This window comes from Acomys minous, assembly GCF_964271855.1.
Source record: "Acomys minous genome assembly, chromosome: 10".
NCBI lineage: Eukaryota > Metazoa > Chordata > Mammalia > Rodentia > Muridae > Acomys > Acomys minous.
The window spans coordinates 72,502,314-72,525,170 of NC_140491.1; the positions used below are offsets into that span (position 1 = coordinate 72,502,314).

General features: G+C 42.5%; 1 protein-coding gene and 1 pseudogene across 8 annotated transcripts in view; both read right to left on the reverse strand.

Moving 5' to 3' along the window:
• The window catches only part of GAPVD1 (GTPase activating protein and VPS9 domains 1), a 76,157-nt gene extending 56,205 nt beyond the window's left edge, over positions 1 to 19,952 (reverse strand). For 6 of the 7 annotated variants that reach the window (XM_084798448.1, XM_084798445.1, XM_084798451.1 and 3 more), the window contains exons 1-2: positions 19,791 to 19,952; positions 1,516 to 1,733 (exon numbers count right to left, since the gene is read on the reverse strand). In XM_084798448.1, the coding sequence (XP_084654574.1) occupies positions 1,516 to 1,700 (185 nt within the window). In that variant the 5' untranslated portion in view covers positions 1,701 to 1,733; positions 19,791 to 19,952. The remainder of the gene's footprint in view (positions 1 to 1,515; positions 1,734 to 19,790) is intronic. The other variant, XM_084798449.1, reaches the window with a different exon arrangement.
• On the reverse strand, positions 7,345 to 19,548 carry LOC311607295 (large ribosomal subunit protein uL22-like; annotated as a pseudogene). The gene is made up of 2 exons: positions 19,362 to 19,548; positions 7,345 to 7,894 (listed from the first exon to the last, which is right to left on the reverse strand). The product of its transcript is annotated as a large ribosomal subunit protein uL22-like (transcript).
• Positions 19,953 to 22,857: the final 2,905 nt, after the last annotated feature.

Here is a 22,857-nt window from a genome sequence, read left to right on the forward strand (position 1 = left end):
AGTCCAGGACAGCCAAGGCTGCACAAAGAAATCCTGTCTTGAAAAAGCAAAAAACCACCAGCCAAGGACAATACAGGCGGTAAACCTTAAACCCCTACCCAGATCTAGACAATGGACAGAACACTCTCCACAGTAGAGTGGAGAGTGGGATATTACTTTCTCACATACTCTGGTGCCTCACCTTTGACCATGTCCCCTGGTGGGGGAGACCTGGTGGCACTCAGAGGAAGGACAGCAGGCTACCAAGAAGAGACTTGATACCCTATGAACATATACAGGGGGAGGTAATCCCCCTCAGGAACAGTCATAGGGGAGGGGAATAAGGGGAAAATGGGAGGGAGGGAAGAATGGGAGGATACAAGGGATGGGATAACCATTGAGATGTAACAAGAATAAATTAATAAAGTAAAAAAAAAAACATTTATGCAAAAAAAAAAGAAAAAGAAAAAAACAAAACAAAACAAAACAAAAAACTCCTGCTTACTGACACAAGAACATTAACAAATATTCATGTACTGAAATAAAAAATAATCAAAGCAGGAGCTAGGGAAGTAGCTCAGTTGGAAGAGAGCTTGCTGGTATGCACAAAGCCCTGGGTTTGATTTACAACATAGAATGCTCTTGTATAGCCTTCCAGTCAATACCTACCTGGTAGCCCAATAAAGAGCTGTGATTCTGAATGACATCATCAAAAGTCAATCCTGCCTCTTTAGATGTTTATAAATGCAACCACACAGTATATATTCTTTTTTTTAATTGACCTCCTTTATCAACATTATACTAATATTGTTACAGTTAAAAACCGCTTCTTGGAGCTGGGCAAGGTGGTGCACACCTTTAATCCCAGTACTTGAGGAGGCAGAGATTGGTGGATCTATGTGAGTTCGAGGCCAGCCTGATCCACAAATCAAGTCCAGGACAGCCAAGGCAATACAGAAAAATCCTGTCTCAAAAACCCAAAACAAACAAAAACTTGCTTCTTGGAAGAATAGAATAAGCACCAGGCACACAAGTGGCACAATTAGATAAACATGTGGGCAAAATACTCCTACACATAAAATTTAAAAATTGAAAAAGCCTTTAAAAAGATATACAATTCCATTGGGCAGTGGTGGTACATGCCTTTAATCGCAGCACTCTGGAGGCAGAGGCAAGCCTGGTCTACAGAGTGAGCTCCAGGACAGCTAAGGTTACACAGAGAAACCCTGTCTTGGAAAAAAAATAAATAAATAAAAGACATACAATTCCAAAACAAGGAAATGTATATAAATATCACAAAATTAAGTCTATATAACAATAAATGTTACATATGCAAAGGCACAAAACATTAAATCTTAAGTTATAATTTTCTATATCACTGTTCAAGCTAATTAATAAACAAAGTGAATGCCATACATTTTATAAGCAAAGGCTACTTAATATTGATTCAAAACCATGCATTTAAGAGATTCACTTAGTTACTTAGTATAGAATTAAGTGTTTACATAAGGCATGACCTAAAAATTTTGTCTTTACCTGGTTATAATAAGCCGATCCAAATTAATCCTCTGTTGCTTTGCAATCCACGCTGTTCGATACAGCTTTTCAGCCGTCTTCAGCACATCCGCATTCAGCCTCTGGATGAGCTGTTTCTCGGAGCTCACGTACAAGCGCTCCTGTTTGAGGTGGTGGGCCAAAGTGTGGATATCCAGCTTCACCATCTTTGCATTCGGAAAAGGTACAAGGGTGGATCACTAAGAATGAAGAAGACAAATTTCAAGTTTATATCACATAATTTACTTTCTAAAATCAAAAGGAATAGAATACATTAAATTTTGGTTATGGGGTCTCGAGAAATGACTCAGCAGTTCAAGCACTGGCTACTGTCTCGCAGAGGACACAGGTCCAATTCCCAGCACCCACATGGCAGCTCACAACTGTCTTTACTCCAGTTCCGGGGACCTAACACCCTTATACTGACATAAATACAGGTAAAATAAAATGCACATAAAATAAGAATAAGTCATAAAAAACAAAATTGTCTTTGAATAACATTTTGACTATATTTAGTACAACCAGTGTCTCTAACATAAAAATAACCCCAGCATTTGAGAGGCGGAGACAGGGAGACTCCCGGGCCAGCCTGGACTGCACTGACGCCATGTCAGAAACCCTGCAGATTTTGATCGTGATGTGAAGTGTGACCGTAGGCTAACCCACAAACACTTGGCCTCAAGTGTTTACAAAGGTTACCTCTAAATAGAAGCCTTAATAGAAACTAAAAATATAATCCTTACTTGCCAATTTTCTACACTGAAACTACACTGTCTGTAATTTTTAAAACACAGATTTTGCTGGGCATGGTGGTGCACACTTAGGAGGCAGAGGCAGGCAGATTGCTGCGAGTTTTAGGCCAGCCTAGACAGCAAGGATTGTTATACAGAAAAACCCTGTCTCAAAAAAAAACTAAAAAAAAAAACACACACACACAAAACAGATTTTATTTGTTTGGCTGGTCAGTTGGTTGTTTGATTTTGGTTCTTTGAGACAAGATTTCTCTGTGAATTGCTGGCTGTGCCAGAACTCAACTTTGTAGACCAGACTGACCTGAAACTCAGAGAGATCTGCCTGCCTCTGCCTGCTGAGTGCTAGAACTAAAGGCCTGTACCACCACTTCCTGGTAAATATTAAATTTAATTTTGCATCAATATATGGGGGGCAAGTCACAACACGTGTGTGGAAGCCAGAGGACAAACCGGGAGTCTGGTTCTCTCCTTTCAGCATGTAGGTTTCAGGGACTGAACTCAGGTCCTATGGCTTGGTAGCAGGTGCCTTTCCCATCTGGACCACCTCACTGGATCGCAGTTTGTCTGTTTTAGTGTGTGTGTGTGTGTGTGTCCACTTATGAGGCTGCATACATACATACACATGCCACACAAGGCACTGAGTATACTTCATGACTTTCTGCCTATTCCTCCTGCTGTCTTTGACCCGCCTAGAACTGGGGTTACAGGCATGCATTAGATACTTGGCTTGTTAGGTGAGTTCATCTTCTGATGGTTACTGAACAAGCACTCTAACCATTAGAGCCATCTATGTAGTGTGTATGAGCGTGTGTGTGTGTGTGTGTGTGTGTGTGTGTGTGTGTGTGTGTGTGTGTGTGTGTGTGTTACTTTTTGGAGATTCAGTTTCATTAGATACTTGGCTTGTTGGGTGAATTCATCTTCTGATGGTTACTAAATAAGCACTCTAACCACTGGAGGCATCTATGTAGTGTGTGTGTGCGCGCGCATGCGTGTGCGTGTGCGTGTGTTACTTTTTGGAGATTCAGTTTCACATAGCCCAGGCTAGCTTTGAATCCTTTGTGAACCAAAGGATAATCTTGAACTCCTGTTCACCTTGCCTCTACTTCCCAAGCGCTAGAATTACAGTGATGAACTATTATGTCCAATTTCTGCAGTACTAGGGACTAAAGCCATGGTCTGTGCAGGCTAGGAATCACCGCTGAGCTACTTCCTCAGCCCTTTTGCTGTTTTTCTGAGACCGCTTCATACAGTCCAGGCTAGCCTCCAATTCATCACAGAGCTGAGAATGACCTGGACCTCCTGATCCTCCTATCTTAGTCTTCCAAGACCTAAAATTATAGATACACACACACACACACACACACACACACACACACACACACACAGACACATTTCTAAATTAGAGCTAATAGTATCAAATACAATCTAAATCTATCTAGGGAGGTGCCTCTGTTCATTAGCCATGAAGTCATCCTTGACTGCTTTCCCATAACAATCAATAGACCCTGTTGATTCTGTCTTTGAAATAATATAAATGGTTGGTGTTGGCCTTTAATCCCAGCAATCAGGAAGCAGAGGCAGGTGGATCTATCTGAGTTTGAGCCCACCTGGTCTACATAGTAAGATCCAGATCAGCCAATGCTGCCCCTAGTAAGACTCTCAAAAATAAATAAATAAATAAATAAATAAATAAATAAGTAAATATGGTGCGGTCATATTAAAATCCCATCCTTAAAAAAATAAAATAAAATAAGGGCTGATGAGATGGCTCAGTGGTTAAGAGCACCACCTGCTCTCCCGGAGGTCCTGAGTTCAATTCCCTGCAATCACATGGTGGCTCACAACCATCTATAATGTGATCTAATGCTCTCTTCTGGCATGCAGGTGTACATGCAGATAAAGTATTCATATACATTCAATAAATAAATATTTGAAACAAAATAAAATACACACACGTCACCAAATTCCCTAATTGAATATTATGAGGGGTGTGTACAACTCAGTGGTCAAGTCTAGCACGTATGAGGCCTTAGGTTCATAAATATATTTTTAAATGCAAATAACTATAAATACATATAATTATATATGTATATATATATAAAATGGTATATATGTGTACATATAGGTATATAATGGTGTGTGTGTGTGTGTGTACAATAATATATATTATACCAGGTGTGGTAACAAATACATTCTTGAGTTTTACTGGAATTCAGCCCAATTTCCCTGATCTCAAAGACCCTGCTTATAACCAAAATACTGCTCAAGCTACCAAGTGAATATGATTTCAATGACACAGCAAAATACAAATGAATTTATGGAATTCAGAGGTTAAAATCTTCAAGTATAACCTCAAAGTTAAAACTAAGGGGCCAGGAATAGTGGTGCACACCTTTATCCTAGCACTCAGAAAACAGTCTGCATAGCAAGTTCCAGGACAGCCAGGACTATATAGAGACTCTCTCTCAAAACACAAACAAACAAACAAAACAAAACAAAACAAAACAAGAAAATGAAACTTAAAACTTAATGTGGCTGGAGAGATAACTGAGCAGCTAGGAGCACTTGCTGCTTTTGTAGAGTACCTGGATTTGAATCCCGGTACCCATATGGAGGTTTATAACTGTCCATAAATCTAGGGGATCTGATATCCTCTTCTGACTTCCAGCAGCACCAGGGACACATGTGGTGCACATATATACATGCGGGCAAAACACTGATACAGATAAACTCAGTAACATCTTACAATAACAACAATAAAAATTTTAAGCAAAAATGTAAATTAAACAATTAACATTTAAAATAATGATCCATCTAATCTAACCAAGAACTGACCTTCTAACTGACCTTCTATACTCCCAAAATTTTTGTTTCCTCTGTGTGTGTGTGTGTGTGTGTGTGTGTGTGTAGGTCATATGACAACTTACAGGAGTTGGTTTTCTCCTTGTAGGCTCTGGGGATCCAGCTCTGGTGACCTAGTGGCAGTTACCCTTACCCTCTGTGCTATCTGGCTGACCCCAGTCATTTTTTTAGAGAACTCTTCCACAAGACAAACTTTCTAAGTATCTTTTCAATCAGGTTCAAGAATTATAAGCTTTCCTTTTTGTGGTCAGAATGCCACAAAAGTCTGAGCATAGCTTACCCTGTAAAACAAAATCTTAAGAGCAATTACTATGAATACAGCTCAGTGGTAGACACTGCTTCCATCCCTAGCACCAAACCCCAAATATGACAATTAAGGAAGAGAGTGAGGGTTACTCTGCTCTTCTAGTTAGCACAGTAAGTAAAGCGTGGACATGACAAGCACGGTGCACGCCTTCCTGCCGGTGCTCTGAAGGAGGAAGCAGGCAGGCACATCTCTGTAGATGCCAAGTCAGCAAGGGCCACACAGTGAAGCCCTTTCCATAATTAAAAATAAAGTAAAACCTCATAGGCCCTGGTTCTCTCTTTCCTCTGTAGAATCCAGAGACTGAACTCAGGTATCAGGTTTACACAGCAAGCACTTCTACAAAACACAGAGCCCTCACACTATTTCCTTATGCTACCTGCTCTGTTCCAATTGACCTTACTTCTACTGTCCGGTGTCTTCCTATCTTCTTATTACATGCTTTAATTTCCACAGCCTGGCTCAATGACCCTTTGCAGTCATGTACATTGCCAGGTAATAAATCTCAACTCTGGGCTAAAGAACTAACTATATCACTGACTTGGAGCTGACTGCGTTTGTTTTGGCTGTATTTTTCTTTTCCTTTTTTTTTTTTTTTGTTTGTTTGTTTGGTTGGTTGGTTGGTTGGTTTGGTTTGGTTTTTGGAGACAGGTTTCGCTGTGTAGCCTTGGCTGTCCTGGAACTCACTTTGTAGCCCAGGCTGGCCTTAATCTCAGAGATCCGCCTGCTTCTGCCTCCATAGTGTCAGGATTAAAGGTATGCACAATATTTTCATCTTTTACTATATACCTCCTATGTTTCCAGCAAAAAAATGCATCTTTCAAAATCTGAGAACATCCAATAGGCCCATATATCCCCAGTTCCAGAGACCATAGAAAGCACAAAACATTTTCAATACATCTTTGCTAGTATTTATATGACCACTAATCACTCTGAAGAAGAGCACAAGTAACATCAAAGAACTGGCACCATCTAAGCATGGTGGTGTGTCCTAAACAGGATCATTGCAAGTTCTAGGCCAGTCTGGATTACTAGTGAGTTTCAGGCCAGCAAGGGCTACAAAATAAATAAATAAAAGACCCAAATAAAAGACCCAAATAAAAGACCCAAAATAAATAAAAGACTCAAACAATAGTACTAACAATAATACTTAATGATAATCTTATCATGTCAGGGCTCCACCAAGATAAACCATCACAAACACATATTTCTCCTAAAGTTTGCATGCATTTTCTATATTATTTCATTTTTGAAAGGCTCAAACACTAGTCTCTGATCACTTAAATTCAATACCACTTACCACTTTTTCTACAAGAATTATATATACATACATATATATCATATGTATGTATGTACTAAGAATATAAACACACATACATATTCTACTCATTCATATTAAATCAGATTTTGAAAAATAATTTAAGCTTCTCAACTCATACGGTTAAAATGTCACTTAGGCTAGCTGTTCCAGCATCATTCCATAAGATATGAGGTAATGACAGGCCAACAACAGTTCATGAATTAAAGTTAGCATGCTGGCTGTTTGTACTCTTAATGGTTTTGAGGTGTGTTTTTCTTTTTTTTTTAATTACCTTTGCTCTTTGACAAATTCATACATGTATATAATGTAAGTCATTCTTCCCTGTCCTGCCCCTTCACCCTTAAGTGCTATGAATTACCCTTCTCTTCCCATCAGTCACTTTCCCAGATTCATGACTTTTGATTTTATGATCCATTTAATATAACTTTTTTTTTTTTTCAAGATAGTTTCCCTGCGTAGCCCTGGCTGTCCTGGATTCGCTTATGTAGACCACACTGGCCTCAAACTCACAGTAATCCACCTGCCTCTGTCTCCCGAGTCCTAGGATTGAGGTGTGCATCATCCATCCCAGCTTGTCTTTTACTTTTATCTGCATTTACTTTATGCCGAATTTATTCCCGTGCCATCAGTTTTTGTTTCTTCAGTTTCTTCTGGGATGTCTTTTTCTTCTGTGCCACCTCCTCCTCTGGCTGTGGAACAATCTGCTCCTTTTCTGTGAGGCTCATCTCGATGTGGCATGGGGAGCTCATGCACAGATTAATCCAGCCATGGGCTCTGTAAATTCATCGGCGCATCTTAGGTGCCTTGTTCACCTGGATGTGCTCAATGACTGGAGAATCTACATCTAACCCTTACGTTCAGCGTTACTCTCTGCATTTTTCAGCGTGTGCAGCAACAATTCAGCACCGACCCTGAGTCCAGCCCCACTGAGGGCCCAAGCGCACCTCCCAACTCTACCACTGTACCACCTGAACAGCACACACTGCTTTACGGCGACATCTTTCAGATACTTGGTGGCTTTTCAGATACCCACACCCTTGATGGCCTGGGCAATTTCCTGGGTGTTCTTAAAGTGAACACGAAGAACTGAGCCTCTTGATTTGCATGATTTTGTACAGTTTTCTGGGTTGAGTAGAACCACCTTTGCAGGTCACCTCTGGCTGCTTACAGCGAGTGCCTTTGTTTTTGTGAAAGGTTTTGCTATATATTCCGGCCTAACTTTGAACTTCTTTCTCTACACAGGCCAGGTTGGCCTCCAACTTATTGCAGTCCTCCTGCCTCAGCTTCCTAAATGCTGGAATTACAAAGCAAATTCAAGCCCTAGCACCCACAGGTGGTATACAACCATGTAACTCCAGTTCCAGGGGATGCAACTCCCTTTTCTGACCTCCACAGGCTATGGTATGCATGTATATGGTGCTAATACAGACATGCAATAAAACATCCACACACAAACTAAGAAGAAAAGGCAGCAGCCAGTGGATTATACCTGTCATCCCAGCACTTGGGAGACTGACACAGAAGAGTTGCTGAAAATTCAAGACCAGCCTGAGTTACACAGTGAGTTGGACCTCGAGAGCTACAGACACAATGCAGAATGGTCATGGTTGAATAGTTTCACCTGACTAGCGGTAGTAAGTACACAGGTGCTTAGGAAATACAAATAGTAGTAACTAACACGTTTCAAGATTGCACTCTGCGTCAACTGAGTGCCTCAATGCTCCAGGTGAATCGATGAAATACTATGACTTTTTGTTTTTAGTTTTGACAGTGGAAGCTGAGGTATAGCTGCATGCATGCTAAGCATGTGCTCTACCAACACTCCTAATGTAGAATATAAGTATTCTTCTTCCTTAATTTGGTATCCATTTATCTCCCTGGGGGGAGGGGTGTCATGGAGCACATGTGAAGTCAGGAGTCTGAGGACAGCTTGCTGAAGTCAGTTCTCTCCCTCTCCCATGTGGGTCCTAGGATGAAACTCAGGCCCTTAGTATTGGCAGCAAGCCCCTCTATGCACAGAGCCATCTAGAAGTTTTTGAGGGACTGGTTTGTTTGTTTTAAGACAGAGTCTTGAAACTTACTGGGGAAGCAGAGGCAGGCAAACTCTGTCAGTTCAAGGCCAGCCTGAACACGTTCCAGGGTATGTAAACATTCTTAATTACAACATAGAGCATTACAGCTGAGGGAAGCAAAAATAATTTAATTTCTCAAGGTCAAATTAGTAACAACATGTAAAACTAGACTAGAATCTTGTTATATCCAGTTTTAGAATTTGGTTTTCCCCAGTAATAAACACAATCCTCCCTCTCTGTCTCTGTCCCTCTGTCTGTCTCTCTGTGTCCGTCTCTCTGTCTCTGTCTTTCTTTTTCTTTATCTATATCTCTGTGTCTTGTCTTTCTGTCTCTCTGTCTCTCTCTGTGTCTGTCTGTCTGTCTGTCTGTCTGTCTCTCTGTGTCTGTCTGTCTGTCTGTCTGTCTGTCTGTCTCTCTCTCTCTGCCTACTAAGCCATTCATTCATTCATTCATTCATTCATTCATCTCCCAACGATGAGAACTTTATTATGGTCAAGGTCACTACTTTCAGTTGCCTCACTCAGTAGAATTAGAATTGGACTTGTTAGGAAACAAAATCGGGACTATGGGTATGCACCATAACATCCTCTGAGATGAAATGCTTTTGGGTGGGGGAGAAACCATATAAAACTCTTTCTTAAGCTTCTCTGGTATAGAAAACCCTGTTGGTCAGGTGTAAGTGGCTCAGCCTACAATCCTAGCACTTGAAAGACTGAGACAGAAGGAACACTAGAAGTTTAAGTCTAGCCTGGGCTACATAGTGATACCGCCAATGGAGAAAAAAAGCAGTGTATTTTTTTTTTCAAGACAGGGTTTCTCTGTGTAACCTTGACTGTCCTAGTCTCACTTTATAGACCAGGCTCTCAAACTCACAGAGATTCACCTGCCTCTACCTCCCAAGTGCTGGGAATTGAAGGTGTGTACCACCATGCCCAGCAAAAGCAGTATTGCATTCTGAAACTCTGTCCTAGAGTATATTACATATAGTATATATTTTCTAAGGTGGTTCAGAGTGGCAAAAAATAGATGAGTTTAGTCTAACTTCTATTTTTTTTTTAACTTCTAAATTTTTAAAGATGTGTTTTTATGAGGTCCTTGCCTGGATATGTGTAGGTGCACCTCATGTGAACCTGGTGCCCAAAGAGGTCAAAAGAGGGCACCAATGCCCTGAGACTGGATTCCAGACCGCTGTGGGCGTCCACGTGGATGCGGGGACTGAACCCAGGGTCTCTGCAAGAGCAATGAGTGCCCGTGACCTCTGAGCCAGCCCACACAGTTCTAAGATTTAAACCATAAACATTTACAGTGGGACTGCAGCTCAATGGTAGAGTGCTTGCCTAGCTTCTGTGGGGCCCTGGGTTTGAGCTAAAGCACCATAAAGGGGAGGAGGGAAAGCAAGTACTTAGTCCAAATAATTGCTCAGGAGGGAGCTACGTGGCTCCGATCATGAAGTAAAAGTAAAAGGGGTACTAGCCCTTGGCTCCTTTTAATATTTTCATTTTTCCAATAAAAAGGCATTTCTTAATCCTTCAAAAATTGCAGAAAACAATTAATAAAATATATGTTGGTAAGCATCAGCATCAGAAAAAGAAGAAAAAGAAAGCCTGAACATGCTTGAGAACATGCTTTTTACTAGTCGCTGTGTGGGTGTACCAGAATTATACAGGAGCAAGACAGAGCAGGCACCTTTCTGGGCAGACATCTTAGGTAATGAGCAGACATTATGTTTGCTGTCTGGTTACAAGAGTATGAATACAGTCTTAAGAAAACAGCTTACTAAGAGCAGTGTACAAACACATTCACAGCTCAGGCAGAGCTGCGGCCTAGACTTGTCTTGCATGCATGAAGCTCTGGGTTTGACTCACAGCACACAGACATGTGTGCGTACACACACACACACACACACACACACACACACACACGAAACAACATGCACAATGGTTGGGGTTTTGTTTGTTTCTTGGGTTTTTTTTTTTGGAGAGGGTTGTTTTTGTTTGATTGGCTGGTTTTGGTTTTTCAACACAGGAATTTTCTGGATAGCCCTGGAATTTACCTTTAATCCCAGCACTCAGGAGGCAGGGGTGCATGGATCTCTTCTGATTTCAAGGCCAGCCTGGTCTACATAGCAAGTTGCAGGCCAGCCAAAGATACATAATGAAACCCTGTCTTAAATATAGTAATAATCATTATTTAGTAATAGTAATAACTATTATTATTATTATTATTATTATTATTATTATTATTATTATTATTAAAGCAACTTCTAAAATGTATATTTCATAAAGAAATTACTGGTTCCAGTTCTTTTACAAATGAAAACATCTTGAAGAGAATTACTTAGGAAGTTAAGAATCATAAGAAATTCTATACAAACAATAGTTTGGGTAGTTTATTCAAATCAAATACTTAACTAAAAAGTTTTCCAGCTGTATGGTAGTAGTGCATGTCTTTAATGCCAGCACTCAGGAGGCAGAGGCAGGCAGATCTGAGTTTGAGGCCAACCTGGTCTACAGAAAAAATTCCAGGACAGCCAAGGCTATACAGAAAAACCCTGACTCAGGAAAAGAAAAAAGAAAAAAAAGAAAGAAAGAAAGAAAGAAAAAGAAAAGAAAAACCCTGACTTAAAAAAAAAAAAAGCTGGGCATGGTGGTGCACGCCTTTAATCCCAGCACTTGGGAGACAGAGGCTGGTGGATCGCTGTGAGTTCGAGGCCAGCCTGGTCTACAGAGTGAGTCCAGGACAGCCAAGGCTACGCAGAGAGACCTAGTCTCAAAAAAATAAAAATAAAAATAAAAAATAAAAAATAAAAAGCCTGGTCTATAAATCAAATCCAGGATAGTCAAGGCTACACAAGAGAAAGCCTGTCTCAAAAAACAAAAAACAAAACAAAACAAAACAAACAAACAAAAAAAAAGTTTTCCAGCCTAAAAAAAAAAAAGAATTTGTGTAGTAAAAAAAAAACACTATTCTTTCCCAAACCAAATAAGAGGGATTCTAATTGTACAGCTTAGAAAAGAAAGAAAATAATAATTATCATAATTTACCTTGAGATTCCTAGAACATGTAACCAATTCTTTCCAATATATCCCCCCTTGAAAAAATAATTCTAAAAAGAAATGGAAATCAAGAGCTGGATGCAGTAGCACACACCTGTAATCCCAGTACTCAGAAGGCAGAGGCAGGTGTATCTCTCTGTGAGTTCAAGGCCAGCCTGGTCTATAAAGGGAGTCCAAGATAGCCAGGGTGGTTTTTGTTTTTTGTTTTTTTTTTTAAGATTTCTTTATTTATTGTGTATACAATATCCTGCCTGCAAGCCAGAAGAGGACATCAGATCTCATTGTAGATGGTTGTGAGCCACCATGTGGTTGCTGGGAATTGAACTCATGGCCTTTGGAAGAGCAGTCGGTGCTCTTAACCTCCGAGCTATCTCTCCAGCCCTTGGGTTTTTGTGTTTTTTTTTTTAAGATTTATTATTTATTATGTATACAGTGCTCTGCCTGCACGTACACCTGCAAGCCAGCACATTACAGATGGTTGTGAGCCACCATGTGGTTGCTAGGAATTGAACTCAGGACCTTTGGAAGAGCAGGCAGTACTCTTAACCACTGAGCCATCTCTCCAGCCCCGACAGCCAGAGTTTTACACAGAGAAACCTTGTCTCAAAAAAACAACAACAACAACAAAAAAAAAAAACAAAAACAAAAAAAAAGAAAGAAAAAGAAAGAAATAGAAATTGTGGCATCTGCCTGAAATCCCAATACTTGGGAGACTGAGGCAGGATCTCGAATTTAAGCCTAGCTTGGGCTACACTATGAGACTGTGTCTCAAAGAAAGAAAATATAGAAAAGAATCAAAGAATAAAGTAAATGCCTTACTGCCAAATGAACTTGCTTTTCCTCTTAAACTTTTCTGCAAATATGAGGGATAGTTTTAAAAATACTAAATAAACTAACTGTATTTAAAAGCAACAAATTTCACAATTAGCTATACCAACAAAAAGTTAAAATGTTTACAACCTCCAAATTATCAGACAGTAGTGCCTTCTAAGGTTGCAAGAATTGCAGAGTACACTGGAGAGTAGCTAAGCATCCTCAGAGGAGGAACCAGCTGATAGACATAGGAAATGACAGCACAAGCCAGGCGCAGTGGCACAAGCCTGTAATCCTAGCACTCTAGAGGCAGAGGCAGGAGGATTGATATGAGTTCGAGTCCAGGACAGCCAAGGCTACACCGAGAAACCCCATCTCAAAAAAAACCAACCCCCCCCCAAAAAAAAAGGAAGGAGGAGGAGGAGCAGGAGGAAATGACAGGACTACGACAGTGGCAAGGAAGCACCAAGTGAAAAGGGCTCACCTCCTTGAGTCTACGATCTAAGCTGGGCATGGAGGCACCAGTACTTGAGAGGTAGGGACAGGAGGATCAGGAGTTCAAAACCAGCCCTGGCTACACAGTCAGCCTGTGCTACATAAGACCCTTCTTCAAACACACACTCGCATTCGTGGGCACACACACAAATGTAATTTTTTAATAATGATTTTCAGCTGGGCCAGGGTGGCACACACCTTTGATATGAGCACTTCGGTCTACAGAGTTCCAGAACAGCCAAGGCTACACAGGGAAACCACGTCTTGGAAATTGGTTCTTTTCAAGATGGAGTTTCTCTGTGTAACTCTAGCTGTCCTGAAAATGGCTCTGTAGACAAGGAAGGTTTTGAACTCTCAGAGATAGGCCTGCTTCTGCATCCTCAGTGCTGGGGTAAAAGGCATATGCCACCAAAACCTGGCTTTAAAATTGGTTTGGGGCCGGGCGTGGTGGCGCAAGCCTTTAATCCCAGCACTCGGGAGGCAGAGGCGGGCGGATCGCTGTGAGTTCGAGGCCAGCCTGGTCTACAAAGTGAGTCCAGGACAGCCAAGGTTATACAGAGAGACTCTGTCTTGAAAAAAAAAATTGGTTTTAATTTGAAAAATAAATAAAGCCAGCTGAAGTGGTACTCATCTGTAATCCCAGCACTTGGAAGGCAGAAGCAGGCAGATTTCAATGAGTTTAAAATGTAGCCTGGTCAACATAGAGAGCTCCAGGCCATTCAGAGCCACACAGTGGGACAATCTAGTAAACCAACAAAGTCTGGAATGTGACACCAGACCTGGTAGCACAGACCTGTAACCCCAACTATTTGAAAGGATGAGTCAGGAGGATCTCAACTTTAAAAACAGCTAAGCAATTTAGTGCTCAAAACAAAACATAAAAAGAGGCTTAGGGCTATAAATTCAGTAGTAAAATGCTTCCCTACCACACTTGGGGCATAGGGTCAATCTCCAGAAGCCTTTAGAAATACACTAGAAATTGGGTGTGGCGACACATACCTGTAATTCCAGCATTCTGGGAGGCAGAAGCAGGTGGATCTCTGTGAGTTCAAGGATAGCCCAGTCTACAAATCAAATCCTGGACAGCCAAGGCTACAAAGAGAAACTCTGTCTCAAAAAATCCAAAACGAAGAAGAAGAGGAAGAGGAGGAGGAGGAGAAGAATGCACATAGAGAAACCATAAACCAGAGATAGTGGCTCCTGCTTATAAACCCATTAAGAAGATGAGGTCTCCCAAACTGCCTCTGCAAGTCTGAGGCCAGTCTGGGCTACCAAGTGAGATCTTGCCTCCAAACGGGGGTGGGGAGATAGGGGGGTGGGAGTCGGGAGGAGACCTAGAGCTACACAAAGAAACCTTGTCTTAGAAAACGAACAAAAAACAAAACCAACAAAAACCATAAGGTGGAAAACAATAAAGGAAGACAACCATCCTCAGCTTCTAGGTTATATATACACACATATCCCACCCCAAAAAAGACTTTGAGAAAGTAAAAAAAAAAAAATTATTATTCTATAGATTACTTATTAAAAAGAGAAAAGGATCATCTTTACAAGAGAAATCTTGTGAGACTCCTTAATCAATCAAATCTATATCAATAGTGAACCTGGCATCATCTGGTGTTTCTTATGACACACAATGAGAGACCTAAAATCACTTTAGCATTCCAGCTAAAGATGTTTAACCTGAATCTGACTTAAAAGAACACTGGGACAAATCCAAATAAAGTGGTATTCTAAGGGACAGATAAAACTCAGTAGAAGAATGTTTGCCTTCCTTGGGTTCAACTCCCAGCACATGCAAGAAAATTATAAGGAAAATAAAAAGCAAGAAAATGGCATCTGACAACCAACTGATGCAAATGCTGTAAAAATGTGACTGGTTTCTGGGGGTCCAGCTGAATGGTAAAGCAAGTGCCCTACATGCTGTGACCAGGATCTGATCTCTAACACAGCAAAACAAACAAACAAACAGATTACAAAACAAGGAAATATTTCTATTTTTCATTGTGTTTTGGTTTGGTTTGGTTTTTTTTTGGTTTTTGGTTTGTTTTTTTTTTTGGTGTTTTTTTTTTTTTTTTTTTGAGACAAGGTCTCACTTTGTGGCTCTGGCTAGCCTAGACCTCACCATGTACATCAGACCAGCCTTGGGCCTTCAAAGATCCACCAGTCTCTGCTTTCTAAGGGCTGGGACTGCATCAGGCTAAAATTTTTTAAAGTTATAGATTCTAAAAGCTAAGTTCAACAGCAGAAAAGAGGAAACAGAAAAGCTGTAGAACAACTTAACATTTGCATTCAGCTTTCCAGAAATAACTGTTAACATCATCACAATTCTTCATGCACCTGTGTGTCTGCATATACTATTAGGATTAAACTGGAAGTTTCACATATGCTATGCAACTGCTCTACCATTAAGCTAAACCATCAATTCTGCTTTAGTCTTTAGAAAAAGGGGGAAAGTGGTGGGCAGTGGTGACACACGCTTTTGATCCCACTACTCAGGAGACAGAGGAAGGCACAAAGTTCAAGGCCACCCTGGTCTACAGAGCAAGCTCCTGTACTGCCAGGACTACATAGGGAAACCCTATCTCAAAAAAACAAAAGCAAACAAACAAGAAGGAATAATAACAATAATAATAATAATAATAATAATAATAATAATAATAATAATAATAATATATTCACAATAATAAAAGGATTCACAGATATTGTCACCTTTGTCACCACCCATCTTTATTCCCTTACAAACATTTCAACTTCAGTAAAAACTACGAATAGTAAGACCAACAATCTCCAGTGGCACCTGCACTAATTTATACTCTAACTCTTGTTTTTAAAATTATCATTTCTGCTACATATCCACCAATTATTATCAGATTAAGAAAATTAGTCAGGCCAAGTGTGTTGGTGCACGCCTGTAATCCCAGCACTCAGGAGGCAGAGCCAGGTGGATCTCCGTGAGTTTGAGGCCAGCCAGTCTACAAAGTGAGTCCAGGACAGCCAGGGCTACACAGAGAAACCCTGTCTCGAAAAACAAAAATAAATAAATAAATAATATAATAAAATAAAAAGCATCCTCAGCTACATATCAAGTTGGAAGCCAGAAGGAGCTGAAAAGAGAAAGAATGAAAGGAAGGAAGGAAGGAAGGAAGGAAGGAAGGAAGGGAGAAAGATTGCTTAACTCCTCTGTCTGTGGGCCACGTGCTGAACACCTACTATGCAGCAGCCCTTATTCTTGCACAGCAGTGAAGACAGTCCTGTCACAAAGACAGCATGAAGTAGGGAAGAAAAAGAATTAAAATAGCCAATAAGTATGTAAATATTAGAACAGCAGACAGATACATGGCATAAAAAAAGCAACAGCACACAGGACAAAGATTTACCACTCTGAGAGCTGTCTGGGTTACACAGCAAGTTCCAGACCATCCTGGGCAATTTTGTGAGACCTGTCTCACAATGAAGACCGTACAGGCTGTGTAGCTCAGTGCCAGAGCACCTGTCCAGAATGCCTGTGGCCCTGAGCAGGTCCTACTGGGAGAGTGCCAGAACACAAAGAACTTGAAAGATATGGGTTGTTGGTTTTTTCTGATTTTTCGAGACAGGGTTTCTCTGTGTAGCCTTGACTATCCTGGCCTCACTCTGTAGATCAGGCTGAAAGGTAATTTTAAGAAAGCAATTTACTGGTGGCCTCTTCTGGCAGGCAGGCATTATATGCAGGCAGAATACTGTGTGCATAATATATAAAGAAATCTTTAAAAGAAAGAAAGAAAAACAATTTACCAACTTCCCGACTCTGTATAATCTGTATGTTAATTTTTCATATATGAAAAAATAACAACCAAAGACATATTATAGTTGAGCCTGCTACTTTTCACTTAAAGAGAGAAAAATAAGGATCTCTTTCTATTTAAAACCCACACCACCTTTATGATTTTAAGAAAACTATAAGGCCAGGCAATGGTAGTTGTAATCCCAGAATTTGGGAGGCAGGGGCAGGTGGATCTCTTTGAGTTTGAGGCCAGCCTGGTCTACAAAGTGAGTCCAGGACAGCCAGGGCTGTTATATAAAGAAACCCTGTCTCGGGGGAAGGGAGACACACACAAAAAAGAAAGCCATGAAAGGGGGGCTGGCTGCACAACTTAGCAGCAGAGCACTTGCAAAGCCCTAGGTTCCATCTACATCAATACAAAATCAATAAATAAAACCCTTTCTTTCTTGGTTGCTTGCTTTTCCCAAGGCACGGTTTTTCTGTGTAGCCCTGGCTGTCATACACTCACTTTGTAGACCAGACTGGCATTGAACTCACAGAGATCTGCCTTCCTCTACCTCCTGAGTGCTGGGATTACAGGTGTGGGCCTGACAAAGTCCATTATTTTTAAGAGGAGGAGGAGGAGGGCTGGGAGATGGCTAGTTGCTTTCACACAGGCGTGAGGACCTGAGTTCAGAGTTCCAGCACCCATTAAAAAGCCAGCACATTGGCGAATGCCTGTAAGCCCTGCACTGGGGCAGCAAAGGCAGAGGATGCTGGGGCTGGCTGGCAAGCCAGGAAGAGATGCTGTCTCAAAAACTAAGACGAAGAGACAGGAAGACACTCAACAGGAAACTCTGGCTTCCAAAAACACATGCACACACATGGAAACACATCAACACTTACATACCCAGACAACAAACAAACACAAGACAGTAGGAGAAAAAGAAAATCAGCAAGTACTAAAATTTCCCTTCACAAGCTTCAGGGGCTTCAAAGTGTGGGATGCCTCAGCACAAAAATCAAACAGCCAAAATACTCACTTCCCTTTCTTCTGAACAGTATTTTGCTGATTCCCCAGTACACTAGATGAAATAGCTACACTCTAGTCTCTTTCAAAACTACTCTGGTGTCAGGCACTCTGGGAGGCAGAGGCAGAGAGAGAGAGACAGGTGGATCTCTGGGAGTTCGAGGCCAGCCTGTTCCACAAAATGAGTCCAGGACAGCCAGGGCTACATAGAGAAACAAAAAAAACAAACAAACAAAAGCACGACTCTGGGATAATTCACATGTCAAAAAAAAAAAAAAAAAAAAAAAAAAGGCCAAGACTATCGGCACACACCTGTATCCCAGCACTTGGAAAACAGAAGTAGAAGAACCACACAGCAAATTTGAAGCCAGCCTGGTGTTCATACCCAAATTTGAGTCAACAGAGCCATTAAGTCCTTGGTTACAAAATTCTTTTGCATGTATATAGTCTCATTCTGTCTGCTCCCCCCCAAGTACCGTTAAGTCCCCTCCAAAGCTTATCTTTTTGCTTGTTTTTTTGGTTTTCGAGACAGGGTTTCTCTGTGTAGCCTTGGCTGTCCTAGACTCACTTTGTAGTCCAGGCTGGCCTCGAACTCACAGCGACCAAAGCTTATCTTTATTTCAGTACTTCTTAATTATTTTGTACCCACGATTCTAACTCTTTGATAGTCTGGAGAAGCTTAAAGTCCCCTTCTCAAACTGCCTTTAAACGCAAAACTCATATGAGTACAAAGAAAACCTATTATGCTGACATGCTGTGAAATGAAAAACTGACATGTATAGCTGTATCATATTAGATAAAAATATAACGAAACTAACTCAAAGAAATTCATCAATAAATTCATCAATATAATATTTTGAGACAGCTCCAACTGTAAACGTGACACAAAAATATCTGTCATTCCTATTGGTGGCAAACTCACAAAGATTGCTAGCACTATTGTGGTTTAGTGCCTGCTTTCATAAAGGCAACAGTCTCAATTACTAGTTTGTAAATAAAGGTGTAATTTTACCCTCGTTCTCGCTAAATGACCAGTTACAGTCTACCTACCGGGGAACCCCAGGTTGAAAACTCTAGTTCCAAGCCCTCCTCCTTTTTTTTTTTGCTCAAAGTCAAAATTTTCACTTTACCAGGCTTTATTTAATTTAAGTTTAACGTTAAAAAAAAAAAAAGACCGAGTCCTCCGTGTAACCAACCTACCACTCAACTGACAGCTCACCTCATCTCACTTTATTTAGAAATGTGCATTAAATCCCGCTCGTTTCTGCGGTCCGCCCCAGCCAGCAACCGTGACAATTTTGTCCGTCAATAAAAGACGACATTGAAAGAAGAGAGGTGGAAAGAACGGACACTTCCAGACCACCACCAGCAAGCACACCGACGCCAAGCCCGGCGCGCGTTTGCGGATGCACGGTGTCCCCAGCCCGGAGCGTCCGGCGCGTCACTGACGGCGCTCGGAAGCCATTCGGTCCGCTCCTCCAGGGCTCGGTTGTCCACCTGCCCCGGACGCCCACGGAGGCGACCCTTCTCGCCGCGTCGCGCTCCCGCCCATCCCCCCACCCCATGCGCCTTGTGTCCCCCCCGCCGCCTGAGGCCGGCCACCGGGCCACCGCGCCGCCACCCTTCTCGCGGGGCCCGGCCGCGCGCGGCTTCCCACCCGAGCGTCGCCCGGCGCGGGGCAGGCCTGGGGCCCGGGGATCGGGGCGGGGCGGCCGTCAGGCGCGGGCTGCGGTGCTAGGCCGGACGGTCGGGCTGCCGAGCCCGCAGCGGCACACGCGGCGCGAGCCGGCCGAGGACGCGCACTCACCGATGAGGTCATGCGGAGGACGGCGCCCAGGTCCCCACCGGACGGCCACTCGGCCTCGGAGCCGTCGCCCTCGCTGCGAACTGCCACCGCCGCCCAGCCGCCGCCACAGATCGCCAGTCGGTTTGCCTGCCTCCTGCGGCGGCGCTGCCCCCTCGCCAGTGCGCGTGCGCGGCGCCGCGGGGGCCCCTGGGATCGGTGGTCCGGACTGCAGCCGCCCTTCCGCTCCGGGTCGCGAGCAGCTTTGCTGGGACCTGTCCGCGGGTCCCGGCGCCGCCCCCTCCCCCACGCCCTCACCTCTGTGTACCTGGTGCTGGGGAAGACGTGGGGGGGGAGGGGGTAGATGACACTCCTCACTTGCCCCGGACCACCTAACACCTCATATCATCCGATGATATCTCTCTCTCTCTCTCTCTCTCTCTCTCTCTCTCTCTCTCTCTCTCTCTCTCTCTCTCTCTCTCTCTCCCTCCTCCCCCTGTCAAGCTATGCCAATTGGGCGGTATCTTCATTTTTAGTGTTAAATCTAATTCCCACTTCTTGTTTGATCGATTTTTATTGTAAGCCACACAGGTACATTAGATAGGTGTTGTTTTTATTTATTTATTTTTTAAATAAAAATGACACGTGACGTGCCAAGTTAGCAGAAGTGAACAGTCTTAAAATTAGAACACACTTTAAAGGTCATCGGCGCAGCTCCCGCCCGGGCAGGAATATCCTCCCGCACGTTCAACCAGATGGCCCCCCGTGTCTCACTTCTGTTTCAGAGGTTCCAGTATCAGACAGCTCGCTACCTTTAAGAAGAGCCGGTTCACAGCTCTAAATGTTAAAAAGTTCCGCCTCCTGCTGAGCTGAAATCTGCTTCCCTTCTCTCTCTCCTCCCTTTGCTAGTAGTTATGCTGCCTGGAGCAAGAAATCCTCCTTGCTCCACTTGACAGCTCTTTAAAACATCGAAAACAGTGAATATATCCTCCGATAGCAGCAGTCCCCAGCCAAAAATAAAGGGGAGGGGCATGAAAACTCATTTTCCCAACTATTTGAAATGTAACTCAGACCCCAGGCTGCTTTCCATCACTCGTGCACGCACCTCCTTTAAAAATCATCAGAATTTGACTGGCGTGGTAGCTCACACCTGTAATCTCAGCATTTGGGAGGCAGAGGCAAGTCTTGGTGAGATTAGACAAGAGTTTAAACCAGCCTGAGCAACGTTAGACGTCTAAGCGAGCCTGAGCTATCCTGTGAGACTCAAAAAAGAAATTTGTGGTCAGAATTTGCTTCCTATTTGCTATTTCATTACAATAGCATTGTGAGTAGCTGGTCAGATGTTATTGGTACCACGCTGCCATGCAATAGAGTCTGGAAGTGAGTTCAATTAAAGACTGTGAGTTTGTTTGTTACATTGAACAAAGCAAAAAGAAGCTGAAAAAGGAACTCCCACAGATTGAGAATTGTAACAATAAACTAAATTACCAAGGGCTATGAAGAGTTACAAAGTGCTATGAAATTTCAGAGAAAGAGACCTTCTTGAGAAACCAGGACCTGCCAGGCACACGGTGGTGGCGCACACCTTTAATCCCAGCACTTGGGAGGCAGAGGCAGACGGATTACTGTGAGAAACCCTGTCTCAAAAGGAGGAGGAGGAGGAGAAGGAGGAGGAAGAAGAGGAAGAGGAGAAGAAAGAGGAGGAGGAGGAAGCCAAAATCCTAAAGGTGGGGGGATATGAAATGCGTAGACTGCATAAAGAACCACCCAGCTTGAATAAAAGACTCTGTTCAAAGGATCAGGAGGACAGAAAAAAAAAAGCTTTCAAAGACACAAAAAGAAACCTTCAGGTAAAGGTATTTGGCACCAAACCTGACTACAAGAGTGTGATCCCAAGGCCCCTGCATGGTGGAAGGAAAAACGATTCCTGCAATGTCTTTTGACCTCCACTGTGGTGATAAACAGACAGACAGACTGGCTGACTTACAGACTGACAGACAGACAGATTGTGTGAATGTATAAATAAGTGTGTAAATACCTAAATGAATATACATAAATGAAAGAGAAAGGTACTAAAGGCTCTTAAGAAGGAAGTAGAGCCAGGTGTGATGGCGCACGCCTTTAATCCCAGCACCTAGGCAGAGGCAGGTGGATCGCTGTGAGTTCAAGGCCAGCTTGGTCTACAAAGTGAATCCAGGATGGCCAAGATAACACAGAGAAACCCTGTCTCAAAAAAAAAAAAAGAAGAAGAAGAAGAAAAAGAAGAGGAAGAAGAGGAGGAGAAGTAGGAGGAAGTACAATGTGCACTGTAAGTGAAAAGAGAACAGGAATGTCCGGTTCCCTGGACTGAGCCCTGTCTGTCACATACAAATGGAGCACCTGAACTAGGTGGACAGCTTTTAATTTTCCATTCAACACTCCCAGAGAGTGTCACCTTCTTGCCAGAACCGTGGATCGCTAGAGCAGTGACTCTTGCAGGCCACAGAGTGGCCATTAAACTCTACACATTGTACATGTGGGAAAGAAAAATATAGCCAAGATTAATGCATCTGGGGGGAAACGATCAGAATTTAGTAAATAGTGCTGCTCTGTAGGGAGAGCAGCTGCCCTCCTTCTGAAATTTGTCATAGTGATAATCTTTCTCCTGCTGTTGTTTGGGTGTGGTGGATTACGCCTGTAATGGCAGCATTTGAGACATGGAGACCAGAGAATGGGAGAGTTTGAAGCCAACATGGGATATTTGAGATTCTGTTTTAAAAATAAATAAACAAATAAAACTCTATCCAAAAGCATTTTCTTCCTAATACACAACTCAGCCAGCCATGATGTACAGGTATGTAAAATTATTTGCGTACAGTCACAAATTCTCACTGAGTTGAGCTGGGGATGGTGGTTAAATACATATAATGTCAGTGCTTAGAAGGCTGAGGCAGGAGCATCACAAGTTTGACACCAGCCTAGACTGGAGAGCAAGACCTTGTTCAGTTGAGCACTACAGTGACAATTCATACTGGATCTTCATAAGTTCTGACCCCGCCCACCCCAGTTCCACGCTGTCTACTAAGCACTCTGCCTCAGCATCACACAGCAG